General features: G+C 33.6%; 2 protein-coding genes across 4 annotated transcripts; both read left to right on the top strand.

Moving 5' to 3' along the window:
* The first annotated feature begins 24 nt into the window (after window positions 1-24).
* Window positions 25-11,145, top strand: LOC110461208. 3 transcript variants are annotated; one of them, XM_021514580.1, is made up of 6 exons: window positions 25-171; window positions 8,320-8,410; window positions 8,569-8,636; window positions 9,409-9,435; window positions 10,437-10,666; window positions 11,055-11,145. In XM_021514580.1, exons 2-6 carry the CDS (start codon window positions 8,376-8,378, stop codon window positions 11,133-11,135), a joined length of 441 nt encoding a protein of 146 aa, XP_021370255.1. In that variant the 5' UTR covers window positions 25-171; window positions 8,320-8,375; the 3' UTR covers window positions 11,136-11,145. The 3 variants fall into 3 exon arrangements, 1 of the variants encoding a protein (XP_021370255.1); XR_002464094.1 differs by lacking the exons at window positions 9,409-9,435; window positions 11,055-11,145 and having other exon boundaries at window positions 8,320-8,415; window positions 10,437-10,643; XR_002464093.1 differs by lacking the exons at window positions 10,437-10,666; window positions 11,055-11,145 and having other exon boundaries at window positions 8,320-8,415; window positions 9,409-9,476.
* A 1,094-nt stretch (window positions 11,146-12,239) lies between these two features.
* Window positions 12,240-16,657, top strand: LOC110461254. The gene is made up of 5 exons (XM_021514660.1): window positions 12,240-12,351; window positions 12,826-13,026; window positions 13,471-13,524; window positions 14,020-14,172; window positions 16,569-16,657. Exons 2-5 carry the CDS (start codon window positions 12,933-12,935, stop codon window positions 16,622-16,624), a joined length of 357 nt encoding a protein of 118 aa, XP_021370335.1. The 5' UTR covers window positions 12,240-12,351; window positions 12,826-12,932; the 3' UTR covers window positions 16,625-16,657.
* Window positions 16,658-17,340: the final 683 nt, after the last annotated feature.

The following is a 17,340-nucleotide window of genomic DNA, read 5'->3' on the forward strand; positions in this document are numbered from 1 at the left end:
TTTGTATACCCGTTAGGTCGGTTGAGTAATTTAGGGCAATACACACTAGTATACCTATAACATGTGGTTTTTCTATTGTTGCGATCTGGAGTTGTCATAACGAGTAAGAAAATACAATCTTGTTGGCAGAGATTGAAGAGGATCCGATGTTGTGAATATGGCATCGGGAAGGTAATAAGCATGTACCATTTTGTGATAATTTATGTATTGCAGTATTGATATTAATGTGCTTGCGTTAAGATTTAATTTACTCATATAATGTCATAATATTAGGGTCCTAACTAGTTTCTATATAAAGGTGTAAATTGCATGACGTACTTTACCATATCAATATAGATGGATGAATTATCAGATTTTTCTTAAAACTGAAAATATATCAAAGTCATGGGTTGGCATGAATAACGTTATCAATTATTGAAGCATATATGTGTATTGCGCAACAATACAAATCTAGTCATGCATGAAGTATGTTTAGTCAATGTTAAACCCTATTCAAGGTAAACTATCAATATACAATATACAATGAGCAACATGACAATGAAGTGCATTTGCTATATATACATATCAGCATGTCTAAGAGGGAGCGTTATCTCTATTAAGATACCAATATTACAACGATAAAATGTTAGCGCTATTTAGATTCAAACATTACCACGAGGGAGTGTTTGCTCTATTTATATACTAGCATGACATGAGGACACGATACCTCTATTTAGATATATGAACGTAACGTACAAAGTTGTGATAGAACCTTTAAAATTTAGTTATAGAAAAAGTATGCCAATATCACATATCAACATAACCATTAAGGACTGTAAGCTCTATTCACATATCAACATAACCATTAAGGACAGTAAACTCTATCCACATATCAACATAACCATTAAGGACTGTAAGCTCTATTCACATATCAACATAACCATGAGGGACCGTTAGCTTTATTTATGTATCAACATAACCATGAGAGACCGTTAGCTTTATTTACATATCAACATAACCATGAGGGACTGTTAGATATATTTACATATCAACATAACCATGAGGGACCGTTAGCTTAATTTGTATATCATCATAACCATTGAGGACCGTAAGCTCTATTTACATATCAACATAACCATGAGGGACCGTTAGCTTTATTTATGTATCAACATAACCATGAGAGACCGTTAGCTTTATTTACATATCAACATAACCATGAGGGACTGTTAGATATATTTACATATTAACATAACCATGAGGGACCGTTAGCTTTATTTATATATCGACATAACCATGTGGGACCGTTAGCTTTAGCTATATATCAACAGAACCACGAGGGACCGTAAGCTTTATTTAGATATCGACATAACCATGAAGGATCGTTAGCTTTATTTACATATCAACATAACCATGAGGGACTGTTAACCTTATTTACATATCAACATAACCATGAGGGACCGTTAGCTTTATTTATGTATCAACATAACCATGAGGGACCGTTAGCCCTATTTACATATCAACATAACCATGAGGGACTGTTAGATATATTTACATATCAACATAACCATGAGGGACCGTTAGCTCAATTTGTATATCATCATAACCAGTGAGGACCGTGAGCTCAATTTATATATCAACACAACCGTGAGGGACCGTTAACTTTTTTTATATACCAACATAACCATGAGGGACCATTAGCTTTATTTATACATCAACATAACCATGAGGGACCATTAGCTTTATTAATATATCAACATAACAATGAGGGACCGTTAACTTTATTTATCTATCAACATAACCATGAGGGACCGTTAACTTTATTTATATCAACATAACCATGAGGGACTGTTAACCTTATTTACATATCAACATAACCATGAGGGACCGTTAACTTTATTTATATATCACCATAACCACGAGGGACTGTTAGCTTTATTTATATATCAACATAACCATGAGGGACCGTTAACTTTATTAACATATCAACATAACCATGAGGGACCGTTAACTTTATTTATATATCAACATAACCATGAGGGACCGTTAGCTCTATTTATATATCAACATAGCCATGAGGGACCGTTAGCTCTATTTATATATCAACATAACCATGAGGGACCGTTAGCTCAATTTGTATATCATCATAACCATTGAGGACCGTAAGCTCTATTTATATATCAACACAACCGTGAGGGACCGTTAACTTTTTTTATATATCAACATAACCATGAGGTACCGTTAACTTTATTTATATATCAGCATAAACATGAGGGACCGTTAACTTTATTTATATATCAACATAACCATGAGGGACCGTTAGCTCTATTTATATATCAACATAGCCATGAGGGACCGTTAGCTCTATTTATATATCAACATAACCATGTGGGACCATTAACTTTATTTATATATCAACATAACCATGAGGGACCGTTAACTTTATTTATATATCAACATAACCATGAGGGACCGTTAACTTTATTTATATATCAACATAACCATGAGGGACCGTTAACTTTATTTATATATCAACATAACCATGAGGGACCGTTAACTTTATTTATATATCAACATAACCATGAGGGACCGTTAACTTTATTTATATATCAACATAACCATGAGGGACCGTTAACTTTATTTATATATCAACATAACCATGAGGGACCGTTAACTTTATTTATATATCAACATAACCATGAGGGACCGTTAACTTTATTTATATATCAACATAACCATGAGGGACCGTTAACTTTATTTATATATCAACATAACCATGAGGGACCGTTAACTTTATTTATATATCAACATAACCATGAGGGACTGTTTACTTTATTTATATATCAACATAACCATGTGTGACCATTAACTTTATTTATATATCAACATAACCATGAGGGACTGTTAGCTCTATTTATATATCAACATAGCCATGAGGGACCATTAGCTTTATTTATATATCAACATAACCATGTGGGACCATTAACTTTATTTATATATCAACATAACCATGAGGGACCGTTAACTTTATTCATATATCAACATAACCATGAGGGACTGTTAGCTCTATTTATATATCAACATAACCATGAGGAACCGTTAACTTTATTTATATATCAACATACCCATGAGGGACTGTTTACTTTATTTATATATCAACATAACCATGAGGGACTGTTAGCTCTATTTATATATCAACATAACCATGAGGAACCGTTAACTTTATTTATATATCAACATAACCATGAGGGACCGTTAACTCTATTTATATATCAACATAACCATGAGGGACCGTTAACTTTATTTATATATCAACATAACCATAGGGGCCGTTAACTTTATTTATATATCAACATAACCATGTGGGACCATTAACTCTATTTATATATCAACATAACCATGAGGGACCGTTAACTTTATTTATATATCAACATAACCATGAGGGACCGTTAGCTCTATTTATATATCAACATAACCATGAGGGACCATTAGCTTTATTAATATATCAACATAACCATGAGGGACTGTTTACTTTATTTATCTATCAACATAACCATGAGGGCCGTTAACTTTATTTATATATCAACATAACCACGAGGGACCTTTTACTTTATTTATCTTTCAACATAACCATGAGGGACCATTAGCTTTATTTATACATCAACATAACCATGAGGGACCGTTAACTTTATTTACATATCATCTTAACCATGAAGGACCTTTCACTTTATTTACATATCAACAATATCATGACGGAGAGTAAACTTTATTTATATATTAACATTACTATGAGGGATTATTATGATATCAACATTATCATGTAGAAGAGGGAGAGTTATTTACATATCAACAATACCGTGACGGACTGTAAGCTCTATTTACATATCAGAGCTACCATGAGGGACTGTTAGCCTTATTCTAATTTCAACATAACCATGATGCTTGATCGACTCAATTGTATATATTTTATTCAAATTAAGCAAGTATGCCTGGTACAACTCTAATAAAGCATTGTCTACGTCAATTAAGTCAGGGTAGCATTTACATTGTGTCCCTCAATTTTTTGTTTTTCTTTTATCAGTACTTTTGGCTTTTTCCCTATATACACTCCCTCATACCACACTACAGGAACGCCTTCGTTCTCTTGTTACGGGAGGTTTTCCACCAATAAAGGTGAACGTCATTATAAATAAACAATTTTTGTAGGAGATCTTGTGAGAAGAACAAGGAATATCAGAATGAATTAATTCCAGGAGAAATATTTTACAATGGTTAACAATATATCTTGGCTGAGTTTGATGGTAAGATTTCCACTGTACACATTCATAAACTGTGCCCTTATTCTTGCTGATTTGTTTTTTGTTTTCCTATGAGGCTATCGAACTATATTGTCTCTTCTACTTCAGGCGCTTATTGTGATTTTCAATTTCTTGACAAGCAGAAACAGCCTACTATTAAGCTGTACGATAAGCGGGGTGATGGTAATTTTCCTTTCGTGAACGTTTCCTTTCTTGATAGTAACATCCATGATTCCCGAACCTACGGTGTTTAAATGTTGCAGTGTATACGCCATTCACAAGCTTCATCTAAATATCATGATTTACGTGATATATGTTGACTGCTGGCGGACAAATATACAAGGCGGGATTTACAAATATGCACGTTGATGATACTATACATAATTGCATGGTCACCATCACGATCTCATTGGGATTTATGATATATCTTTGTGTGTCTTAACCTCCTAAGTTTCAGAAAAAAATGTTTTTGCGAGAAGGCATACACCATATTTAGGATAAAAATAAACGTAATGCTGATGTTGTATAAAACCTAGTATATAACTACTGATGATTATTTTGATACTAATAGAGTCTTATCTGTTAAATGGTAGAAATACTTTTTCATGAAATATGAAGGAGTGTTTTGTGCGATGTTATAAACTGGATTAATACACAAATTAACAATTTGTTCTTCCCCAATTTGGGAGCACTGTACTGAAAATATCTGTTGGACTTGTAGCATAACACATGCTAAACTGAAATGTTTAACCAAATCTTACCGTACAAAATGTAATGCTTAACAAAGAAACAGTTAGCTGTTAAGCCTTTTTTAAACATAGCCTGAGACACTCGTTTTACGATCCTTTACGCTATTTAATGGAAACCTCACGCGATTGTGCAAAATAATCAGTTATTAGTATCCAAATTATGTTTAAATCACGAAACAATTAACCATTTATAGACAACCTCTATCACAGAGGCAGACCAACTACAAAGCATATCAATGTCTTATCTTTATAGGTTGATCACATGTCAGCCTATAAAATAATGAATTCAAAATGGCATGTTTCTTTATCGATGCGGAAATCGAGACAGAGAAACATGAGACCAACATTTACATACGAAGCAGAATGCTTTGTTCAATTTTCAGAGAAATTCATAATTAATAAGAGATTTCTAACTTAGACCTTGTGTCGTTCAGTAGGGCTAAAGTAGGACGCCTACCTAACCCCGGAAAAACCAAAAAGGGATAAATCGCATGCTGTTGCAGATATTTGTTGGGCTTTACAATTGTATTAACACAGAGATGTCAGCAATTGACTTATTGGGATAAAATATGTAATCTTTAAATATGGAAATTGATATTCCCACACGCCCTGCAGGTTAGTACAAATTTTATTCCGGTACACGTGTACTGAAACTCAACATACGCAAAACTAGGCATGCTTTGACTTGATACATAAGAGTACTTATTTATATGTTATCGTGGTGTAGTTAACTGTTAAATTATATTTATTTGCACGCAATCAGTGTAACCTTATATTGTAGACAAAATGCCAACCAAATTTGTCTTAAGAATCGTGTTGATAAAAGGGTGTTGCATTTATTATGTGTATATAAGTATATATCAGGCGATATTTAAAGTGCTTGTGTACCCAAAAAACAACACTGATGTTCTAGAGCAGAAATAACAATTGTATGAAGCATTTTAGCAACCATATGTAGAAACTTTTTAGCGAATTTTGAGACGCCTTCAATAACATCAAGGGGACAATGAAATGAGCAACACCAATTTTACCAGTAAAACATGCGAAACATCCACTAATTTCATTAAGAGTATATATAACATCATCGATTGGTACTATGCTTGAATTTATAAAAAAAATGCCTGGGAAGGGGAGGGCACCAATTATCACCCTTATGCCCAATTATCCATAAAACTTGGGCAAAATATGATTAAGGAAAGATTAGCATGGACACCATGACCTTTACCAAGGGTTGCGTCGAATCTACAGGTAATTTGTTCCAAGCAAATTCCCTAAAATGTCATTTTGAACGGGTTTCTTCTTTTGCGCTTTTGAGAGCTGACCAATGCCATTGGAATGTATGCATATAAGCAATTGTACTCTAGAACGATATGCCAACTTTTATGTAAACTAGATTGGTGATTGTCGATTACTGGACTACAAATTGTGCTTCTAGCGCTTTAATCAACTGAACTACCTGGTCGACAGACATGAACTGACTCCAATATATAAGTTATATTCAAAAGGAAATAAAGGCGAGGTCACTGCATGTACATACCATCACAGTGCAGTAATAGGAAGAGAACATTTAATAGGTTTCCTTCGTGTGACGTCACAGATCAAATGGTATTTTTGGTATACAGTACTTATAAGGAAAGTGATATTTTTTCTATGTTATTGGATTTATCAATTTGTCTGTAAATACCTAAAGTGAGGATAAACAAAATTGTAACTGCTTTTACTATTTTGTTGACATTTGAACGATATAATTACTTCCAGCATGTTTTCTTATCTGAGAAGCTTTCAAATACACAAATAACTTAATAATTTTCGAAAAAATCTAAAATATTTTAATTTCAATGAAATACGAAATGATTAAGTTATTCACCTCTGTCTCCAAAACGATTTTAAAGGTACTTTTATGTTTCTTTTAAATCCATAAGGCAAATTTGTTACCGCTCCAGGTTAATTCACTGGAGGATTCATGTGTTTAATATAGCCTACTCCGATAAAATTATCTGGTAGTCATGTGTTTTAATTGACTTTTTCTGCTCTGCTCCTTAAACAATATTTTAAAGAATATTAAAAAAAGATGTTTCGCGTATAACTGATCGAGGGGCCTATCTTAAATAATAATTGTAGATAAAAATGCAATGTTAAGACACTATTTTTGGACAGCATTATACGTGTATCGAAACAGTCATTCACAAACCTAAATAAATATCATGCGATCGAAAAGCAAAGCTTTGTAATTTATGAAATTGACCAAAGTAAGACTTGGTTTAAAATTCATTATTCATTATGGATCCAATTTCCGAAATGTCCAGATTAGACTGTTTATGCTACATGTATAATACAACAATAACAAAATTCAAAATTACAGCTCTTAGAAACTTTGATTACAAATAATTATAGTATTCAAATAAATATTTACATAACGTCCTGCAAATACTTGTTTTTTCAAGTGTGATAACTCACTCGTTCCTCATCTGATAAATTAATACGTAGGTAGAACTAGGGACTTGTTTGGACGTGTTTGGCGAATGTTGTTTGTAAACCCTATACCAGGTATAATAATACTGTATAGTTTGGAATTTTCGCGGGAGATTATTTTTGCTATTTCGCAGTCACTAACGAACTAGTGCTGACGTCATTAGTATCCATTAATTCTACTGAAATTATTCTAAAAACAAAATAAAAAAAATTGCTGCGGTGAACCTCCATATTTAAATAGAGGAAAAGTACATCTTTCTCGATTTTTTTTTTCAATGAATAAAATATCCATACCACCACAGTACAACATAAAACATATGATTTAACCCCCGATTTGACTAAGATTGAAACTGGATTTTTTAAAAATTATTTTTAGACCCAATTATGGTAAGTAGCATATTGCCATACTGTGGATATGCTTTAAGGAAATCTTTCATAATCATTATAAGTATACCCCTCCTCTCATAATACTAAACACGAGAAATGCTTTATTAATAAATAAGAGACATTGGCCTACATATTTGGATCGAGCAATGTCGTTAATAAGTAAATGAGTGAGAGAAGACATGGTTTTGTACCTAGTCATTCGTATGTGATTATAGTGGGCAGCGAAAAACCTAGTAGTCTGTGTGACTTCAGGTGTATGATTGTAATTGCAGTGTTACGGCTGTGTCATATTGAAATGTTTGAAGATTTAAGTAAGTATATAATTGTCTACGAAGATCGCCTGCTCACGATGAACTACACATACAACGACAAATTTAATCATATCCAGTTTATAAAATAGTAGCCAATTACTAACAAGTATCAAATTCATTTTGCAGGAGATGCAGTTACTCACAGAATGGACGTCACGGATGACTGAACAGCTCATGCGTCGATGGTTTCAATGATATCATTGAATTGGCGTACACAGTAATGTATGACTGTAACTGGTCGATGCTCAAATTAAACAAGGGGCAAAAGTGTATCATCACAGCCCATCACATACACTTTGCATCTGAACGAACCACTGCTAGTGAAAGTATTAAATGTGCGCACGTAGTAATTGTATGCAATATTTTTCTTTACAGAATGTTAGTGATTGGTTTCTGGATGTGTCTGGTAACATTCACTGTTCATGGTGACACAAGGCACTTCAGTAAGTATGTTTCATATGATAAAATTCCTTAAATTTGAAGGGATTTAATTACAAATTTATGTTGTTTAATTTTACATGTCATCGTGGTCAATCGCAATTTTGTATACTTATGAATCAATATCAATGATGTCAGCATATCACAAAGCAGTTACTATACCCTATCTAATGTCGATAAAATACTGTATACCAGTAATCGTCCAAAGGTACCGTAAACAATGTACTGTCCATTTGCTCAGTTACCTTCATTCAATTACCTTACAGCTTTTACATTCCTACACTTCATATTCGTGAATTCCTAATATTGCGATAAGAATTCCGATGATTTACTTTCGAGGATTTAATTCGTCAAATGAACAGTATCCTATATCCTGTTGCTTAAATATGCTCAAACCATAATATATTTCCCGAAATTAAAGCGATCTTTCTAATATGTTAAAATTGAACCAGGAAACAAATAAAAACTTCAATTCAGTCAGTTAATTTTTTGTCATCAATGAAGATTTATAATTAGTTTTATCAACCACGCTTATCAATAGATCTTCTCACCTGAAAACCGTCCTGACGTTTTGTAAGACATAATTAAATTAAATTATCACCATTCCCTTCCTAGTAATAACGAGAGACAGAGGACAATACTGGCAATTAAAACAAGAATATTGGGCATGATAAGATAGAATATAAAAAGTATTCCATTTGCCAATACATCAGGGAAAATAACCTTGAGGTTTGATTGTATATGAAAACATTGAGAGACAAAGATTTCCATTTTCAGGATGGAACACCACCTTGAATAACAGTGGTATATACTTTCATGTCTGAAATGTACACAAGAACTGAGGCATTGATAAGGTTTGGTGTGCTGTTATGTAGTTAAGTATTGTTAAATTAAGAAGATTTTTTCATAAGAGATATTATACTAGTTCGAGTAAACGACATGTCGCCACATAGACTAGACTTGTTGGCGTGTCATTGTCCAATGAATAGAGATTCTTGTTTCATTGGTATTCATATCTTCATAATGCATAATTTGCAAGTAATGTAGCTCAAGTAGCAACATGTCAGTGGTCTAATGTAGGCCTAGGAAAATACAGTTGATGATAATATCATTTTAATCGAGAAACATTGATACCTATACTCATTTTATTGTTATTTGGCCAGATGGGATAACGTTGAAACCTATAATCATTTATTATAATTTTGACAGATGGGAGCGTTGATACCTGTTATCATTTTGTGTTATTTTGACAGATTGGATAGAGTTGATACCTGTTATCATTTTGTATTATTTTGACAGATGGATAGAGTTTATACCTGTTATCATTGTATGCTATTTTGCAAGATGGGATAACGTTGAAACCTACTATCATTTTATGCTATTTTGCCAGATGGGATAACGTTGAAACCTACTATCATTTTATGCTATTTTGCCAGATAGGATAGAGTTTATACCTGTTATCATTTTGTGTTATTTTGACAGGTGGGAAAGCGTTGATATCTTTTGTATCATATTATAGTATTTTGACAGATGAGATAGCGTTGATACCTATTATCATTTATTATTTTGTTGACAGATCAGATAGAGTTTATACCTGTTATCATTTTGTGTTATTTTGACAGATGGGAAAACGTTGAACCCTAATATCAGTTTCTTATATTTTTACAAATAGGATAGCGTTGATACCTGTTAAAATGTTATATTATTTTGCTGGATGGAATAGCGTGGGAACCAGTTATCATTTTATATCATGTTGACAGTCGGATAATGTTGATACCTATTATAATTTTATAACATTTTAACAGATAGGATAACGACGATACAGTTTTGCAGCTGTTGGAATGCCAGTATTACCCGGACTGGGAACGATTTATATGTAGATATATCCTTCTTTAAAAATTGCTGGGAATCACCATTGAAAAATCCTGGAGGTTTTCAAATCATCCCTTACGAAAGTACCATGTTATTCAAGATTGGCGTTAAAGAATCCCTACGGAAGATGTTAAGGGTGAAAGAGTTAAAGTGCCAGCTAAATGTAAGTCATACATTCATTTCTCTCCGGCAAATCGTCGTATTTTGTAGATTCATAAGCGTATTAAAATAAAAACTATTTATTTGCGATCTTCGTATTACCATGTTTATTCAACGCAATAGAGTAGAATCTGAGAGCTGAGATCATGACAAATTCTCGTGATTTAATTGTGACGTTATTTGATGCGTCATTGATATCAAATATACAAAACTTACATGCTTATCACTTGCAGGTGTAATAAAAAGAAAATGTCTTCTTATACTAGCCTTTGTCACTAAAACAATAGTAAATGCTAATTGAAATATATTCGGGTCCTTTTCCATAATTTCTAAATAGCTGTTTCTATTTGTATTTATGCATATACTCTATAATGTTCTATATATGTTCACAGAAAGGTTGTTTTACTATTATTTCTATGGTGAGCGACACAAGTTTGGAAGTAAGTAATATGTGTTCTAGAGAAGAATATTGATAAATAAATAAATAAATATATAACATTTGATGTAGAGCCCTATCTCGCTAACATAAGCCACTCTAAAGCGCGTTACAGTACATAAATATACAGTTAATACAATTAGCATATATATATTAATCAATACAATATTGAGGAATTCGCAGGAGCTGCCTTATCAGGCGCTAACTACTAGTCCTATGCCACCTGGCTAACATCTCCCTATGTGTGTATGCCTGTGTGTATGCTGGAGATTATTGTGTTGTGTTTGTAGTGGGACCGTGCTTCCAACGGTTACATTTATAGTGCCACCTCACTTGAATGCTACAGCACAGATACCGCAACACCCACCCCAGACCATTTTATACTCCACCTGGGTTGTTGGAGGTGCGTACGGCGACTTCGGGGATCGAACCTCGGCCGCCGGCTTGGAAGGCCGGAGTGTTAACCACTCGACCAATCCGCCCATAAAGAAAAATGGTGTTTTGTTTATAAATGTGAAAATGTGGAATTTCAAGAACTGTCTGTAGCATTTCAAAATTCAAATTTCTATATTAAAATGACTCGACAGATTTTTTTTTATAGGGAATAGCAGATGAATTAACGCCATTTGTTTATATATATTTTAAATGCCCATCGTATTGGTACAAAGTGATATCGCCTACTTCGTCGTCTACTTAGAAAGCAGGGAAAACTTTATTTTCTTTATTCTGCCAAAGTTAAGGATCCCTGTCTCACTGAGATTTTTTGTATATACAGTTACCTCCCCTTAATTCCGTGTTTGATATAACTGTAGCACAGTTGGGGACGCACACACCCTTTGACCAGGAAGCTCAGTGGATTCAAGCGATCGCCTAACATTGTGAAGTCAAAGGTTCGAATCCTGGTCCAGTCCTGGTGTATAATTCCAATCACTATTGATTCATCGTTTTCCCTTTCCCTCCTTTGTTTCATGAATTGCCGCAAGTTAAGGTTTTCAGAAGTTATTATCAAAGCTTTAGTCATGCCGGCAAAATCAGATTATTGGCAGTAGTAGTAAGGGGATCATTATAACGAAATGTTCATAGTATTATGGTCTTCTTATGAACCTTCATTTCCATTACTTCTATTTGTGTAGACATTATAGTCATTTAGGCTAAACAGTATGCAAATGAAATTTGACACTGCTTATTTTCTCTGATTTTACAGATTATTCCCCATTGTAAATCTTGTGATAGTTGATATGGAAAAGAAACAGGTTGGTATACAATGCAATACGCCTAAATTGTAATTAGAAATTATTGAGAAGGAATTATTTACAAACATATACGTTTCAAAATGGAAAAATAATCCTTTTATACCAATCAGCGATATATTACTATTCAACATGCTTTCAAAAATTTTAAAATAATGGCTAGCAATTCGTTCCAAGATATATCGTCCTAACACTCACTTAGTGTAAGGAGCGACAACTCTGATTAGAGAATAGATGGCCATAACAATGATTCGGTCAAGTGAATACCAAATAAGCGATAATAGGCGGAATTCCAATACCTTATACGATTGAAATTAAATTGAAGTGCTAAATAAACTACTATAAGAGTGTATGAAAACGATTATTCCAACATTTTAATCCTAAAGAATATAATACTACCTGACATCATTTCTCGTTTCATAAGAATTCGTTAGTATTTGCATCTCGACAATCTAGAGGGACAACATTGTTTTTCAGATTATATCAGCTACACACATCAGAAGAGGAGCCGTGTTCCGGAAGTTGTTACTACTAAACCAAAGAACCCGCTCGTTCCAGAATCCTACAAATCACGATTTCTGGTCATGGCTGGTGTTGTCACAATTGTTGTTACCATAGCTACAATTATTTTCATCATGTTGGTTTGCCGAATAAACAAAAACAGGAACCTGCGAAGAGGTAATTTAATATTTACTCAACTCTTTTAAAATTACCTGAATATGTTAGAAACATACATATGATATGAAAAACAAAACATATTGTGATTATGACATCTGTATTTTGCTATTTATACGACTAGACAATTGTTTATTTCGTTAAATGTAACAATAATATATACAGATCTTATGAAAAACAAATATTGTGATCATGATGACATCGTAGCTATGTGTACAATGAGACATTTTGTAATTTAGGAAAGTGTAACAAAGAATATATAAAGCAAATGCAGCTTGTATATGAAAGTTTTAATGGGACTGGGTTTTTAACTATGGACATTAAAACGAAGTTAATGTACTTTGAGAAAATATCATGTCCATCTGTAGTTGTTCGACAAGATAATTAGTGATGTATTAACTGCTTCTGCAATTGTTTAATATCAATTTACAAATTGATCATTTTCAGGACCTAGACAATCGTTACTGAATGGAGGGAGTGATGCCACAGATGCACAAACAGGTAATAAGGTTTTAATATGCTTATGTAAGGATTTGGATGCTATTTGGTCCATTTCCTTTGCTACCATGCAACAATAATTGTGAAATAACTATGAACATTTGTAATAGAAAAAAGAGAGATATCACCCCGAATGCATAGGACTTTTCCTTTGTTTATATTTTTGCTTAATTTTCATCGATTTAGAATTCGATTTACGTATTTGTAATAAATAAAAACACAACTAAACTAAAACAGAAAAAATAGTCACCTACATTAATTCTTAAACCTTCTACTAACTAAATGTAAACAAAAACAACAACAAAACCATAATCCGAGCTTCATCTCGGTCAAATACAAGGATTTTCACGTCCTGACATCGAGAACACTGGTAGTGACAACATAACCACAAAGCACACAAGTGATAACAAACATTTTATAAGCGCCAATGGTTTAAGATTCACTTTCTTATTGAGATAAAGTTCGATGTACAAATGTGTTTCATTTTTTTTTTTATAGATGTTTCCATACCTATCGAACCAAACAGTCCTACAGAACAACCCAACACACAAATTCGAAGGCAGTCCGTGAAAATTGGTGTTTTCCACCCTCATATTCCGAAGGAGTTATCTTCTCAAGCGACCGAAAACCCTTTGGACGCACATGTGCAACGTATGATAAATATCCTTACTTCTGTACAAGAATTAGACGTTAATTATTTAACAACGAATTTAACCAATCTATTTGAAGGGATTGATGAAGTGAGCTCTTCGCCAAAGATAATTCTTGTTCTTTGCGATAGGTTTAGTGAACTCTGCCACGAAGGAAGTGCTCAGAACGGAAATATTACCGAAGAGACATGGGCAGATACTGAAAGAAATCTTTTAAAAAGAATAAGAGAAAAATATTACCTAAATAATACTTGTTTGTATTTTGTAAATTTCAAACATTTTAAACAACAGGACAACGCCCTTGCTCAGGCTCGAGCTATGTTTACTAGCCAGTCGTACAAAATAATGTATAAGGTGTTCAGTATTGACTATTTGGGTCAAAGAGACGACCACTCCAAACAGCTTTTGGATTCAATTTTGTCTGATGTCATCTGTGACTCTGAAGCACGGAGCATACGAATCATGTCGCTTTTAAGTCAAGATTTGAACACAATGCATGTCAGTAATGCAATACTGTCGTTGTGAAAGTAGTGTATGAAAGGTACATTTGCAAGGTTCCCTTTCATCTACGAGCTCCCACGAAATGTTCGTGTTGGAATATCAAAGGACCTGCGTGATTCAGAATGCAAACACGTACATTGTAGATATTGATCAATCTAATTAACATAACACTTTATCAACTAGTAGGAATTAAAAGAAACCTAATGAAATATGCTATATACAACTGTAAGTTTCCTCACGCAGTTTTCTAACGTATATGATTGAAATACGGTAACTGGATTAAAAACGCTTACTGTCGTATTGATATTGCGGACTCAGCTTAGCACAAACGCCGTCAAAATGACAGATACTGCGAAGAAAATATTTGTTTTAAACAACATAGTTTTTTTCATGATAACTTGATGGCAAGATTTTAAAATCGGTCAATAAACAATACAAGTTTGTAATTTATATATATTTAATAATTGGAAATAATAAATAATCTTGTAAAGTAGATAAGTATAGACAAATATAAGATATAAAGATCGACCAGCAGCTTTCAATCTCAACAGGGCTCTTCAGAAATGAACATGAAGATCACTGTGTATGGTAAAAGCTGCTAGCTTTATGTCGGTCGTTATATCTTTCTGTATTAAGGACATCCCACTCTTCGTAATACACATGTTTTTCTCGTCGAATTTTTGTGTCGTCATTTCCGTATTGCTTATAGGGCATTTCAATGCTGCAATGTAATTAAGGTAAGACCGGTAAACAATATTGCACGTTCGTGACGATATCAAGACTCAACTGAGAAATGTGTAATCACATGTACTTCAGAAATAAAGATGAAAGATATAATATGAGTCACGGAAAGACACTGACATGAGACCAGACGAATTTGAGAAGGTCATATATGAAGCGCATGGAATGCGGACTGATGCATTTTGTGTACTGACTTCACATGTGCATATCACAAGCTTACACCAGTTCACAAGCTGGATGTCGGTACGATTTTCGCTGTCGAGCGAGTGCAATACACTGACTCCATTAAAATAATGTTTTGTAAAACTATTAAGATTTACGGTTTTCACTGTATTTGTCCATGCGCGAAATTTGTTCCGGGGGAAAATCGAAACAATTTAAACTTAAATCACCCTATATACATATCATACGCAATTGTATTGATACTGAATTGTGGAATAAAATTGAAGTGTTTGTTAAAATTTCAAAGTACTACTTTGTTAACCAATCAGCACGCGACAATACGCTGTTAAAACTGTTGAACGAAATTGTGTGGACTGTCGATAAGGCGGGCGTTTTTAATTTTAAATATAAATTATATGTTAAAAAAGAACATAAGAGACAGAGAAAACGTAAATATAAGTATTGAACTGTTTTTGTATGGTATTTATGATCTATTTGAATGACACATAGCGCGCATTATGTTGTATACTTGCAAAGTTGTGTCATTCAAATAGATCATAAATACCATATAAAAACAGTTCAATGCTTAAATATACACTCGTGTATTACCATATTTGTCCATTTAGGACTCATTTGAAACAAACTTGAAAATAAATAGAAAGCAATATCTAACTTTCTTAGTTGATAAGAAAAGTATCCACGACAGCGTCGATAAAAATGGACAATATACAATAGGAATAGGAAGTCGACATGGACAAAGAAGCAACTCCTATAGGAAGCCAATGTTCTTCAGGGTTACCTTTGTAATGCACCAATAAATCGAGCATCCTGTATGATATCTCCCGCCCAACATAACACATTTTATAAGTAACCTACTGTATAACATTTTTTTTTACTACGGTAAACGTAGAAATGTACAATGGCTGAATTGGTTTGTCTTTTCGCGTTACAGAAATGAAATAAGGACTTTCATACCGTCATTTTTCTTAGTAGGAGGGATACGTGTAGGTGGCGGAATACCTCAACAAGGAGTTCCAAAAATAGACTAGGATTTTTTGCTTCTATGGACAGAAAGGCAGAGAGGCCAGAGGTTGTGTTTAGTTGGTTAATGACGGAAGGCCTAGCAACAGTCTAGCAGCGTCGGGCCGAAAGGAAGAGACAACATTCAACGATCATGAAGTCAAACGAGATATCACCACAGCATGTATGCTATCGTCCTATTGAAGTCCAGGAATTTCGCTAACCTACGTTCTCTGCATTCTTTGAATATGTAATGACAATATTGGAGACATACGGCTAGCTGATTGGTTGGTTTCATGTGTGCTACCGTGCGATTTTTAATGTACAGCTAATGATCAAACTATTCCACTAATATCATCATTAAGGTGGCGCATAGAAAGCCTTAAATTTTGTCATGACAGAGGTGCAGAAAACGTAAAACAAAAGTGTAACCCTCCTGGGATTATGAGGATGGTAATTTACAGTTTCCACTATTACAAAAGCCATGGCACCACAGCGTATTTTCTGATGCACAAGCCAAACCAAACGTCAAGCCTTTTCTATTATACTTGTCACAGATATACACACATTTATAGGGATGATGGAATAACTTTCATGAGGATGGAATAACTTTCATGAGTGACGGACTCTACTTACAATGTACTATACTTTCATCAGTCGAGTTGATATGTGTACATATTATACTTTCTGTCGAGTTGATATGTGTATATATTATACTTTGTGTTTTGTACAATTGATCTTGTTA

Source organism: Mizuhopecten yessoensis, unplaced genomic scaffold, assembly GCF_002113885.1.
Source record: "Mizuhopecten yessoensis strain PY_sf001 unplaced genomic scaffold, ASM211388v2 scaffold10591, whole genome shotgun sequence".
NCBI classification, from domain to species: Eukaryota; Metazoa; Mollusca; class Bivalvia; order Pectinida; family Pectinidae; genus Mizuhopecten; species Mizuhopecten yessoensis.

Coding starts and splice junctions, on each gene's coding strand:
- LOC110461208 (XM_021514580.1), top strand. CDS start 8,376: ATGGTTTCAATGATATCATTGAATTGGCGTACACA. Junction 8,637..9,408: donor TGGTGACACAAGGCACTTCA/GTAAGTATGTTT, acceptor TTCCATTTTCAG/GATGGAACACCACCTTGAAT. Junction 10,667..11,054: donor AGTTAAAGTGCCAGCTAAAT/GTAAGTCATACA, acceptor ATATGTTCACAG/AAAGGTTGTTTTACTATTAT.
- LOC110461254 (XM_021514660.1), top strand. CDS start 12,933: ATGGCTGGTGTTGTCACAATTGTTGTTACCATAGCTACAATTATTTTC. Junction 13,027..13,470: donor AAACAGGAACCTGCGAAGAG/GTAATTTAATAT, acceptor GATCATTTTCAG/GACCTAGACAATCGTTACTG. Junction 14,173..16,568: donor TTTGGACGCACATGTGCAAC/GTATGATAAATA, acceptor TTTTCTTAGTAG/GAGGGATACGTGTAGGTGGC.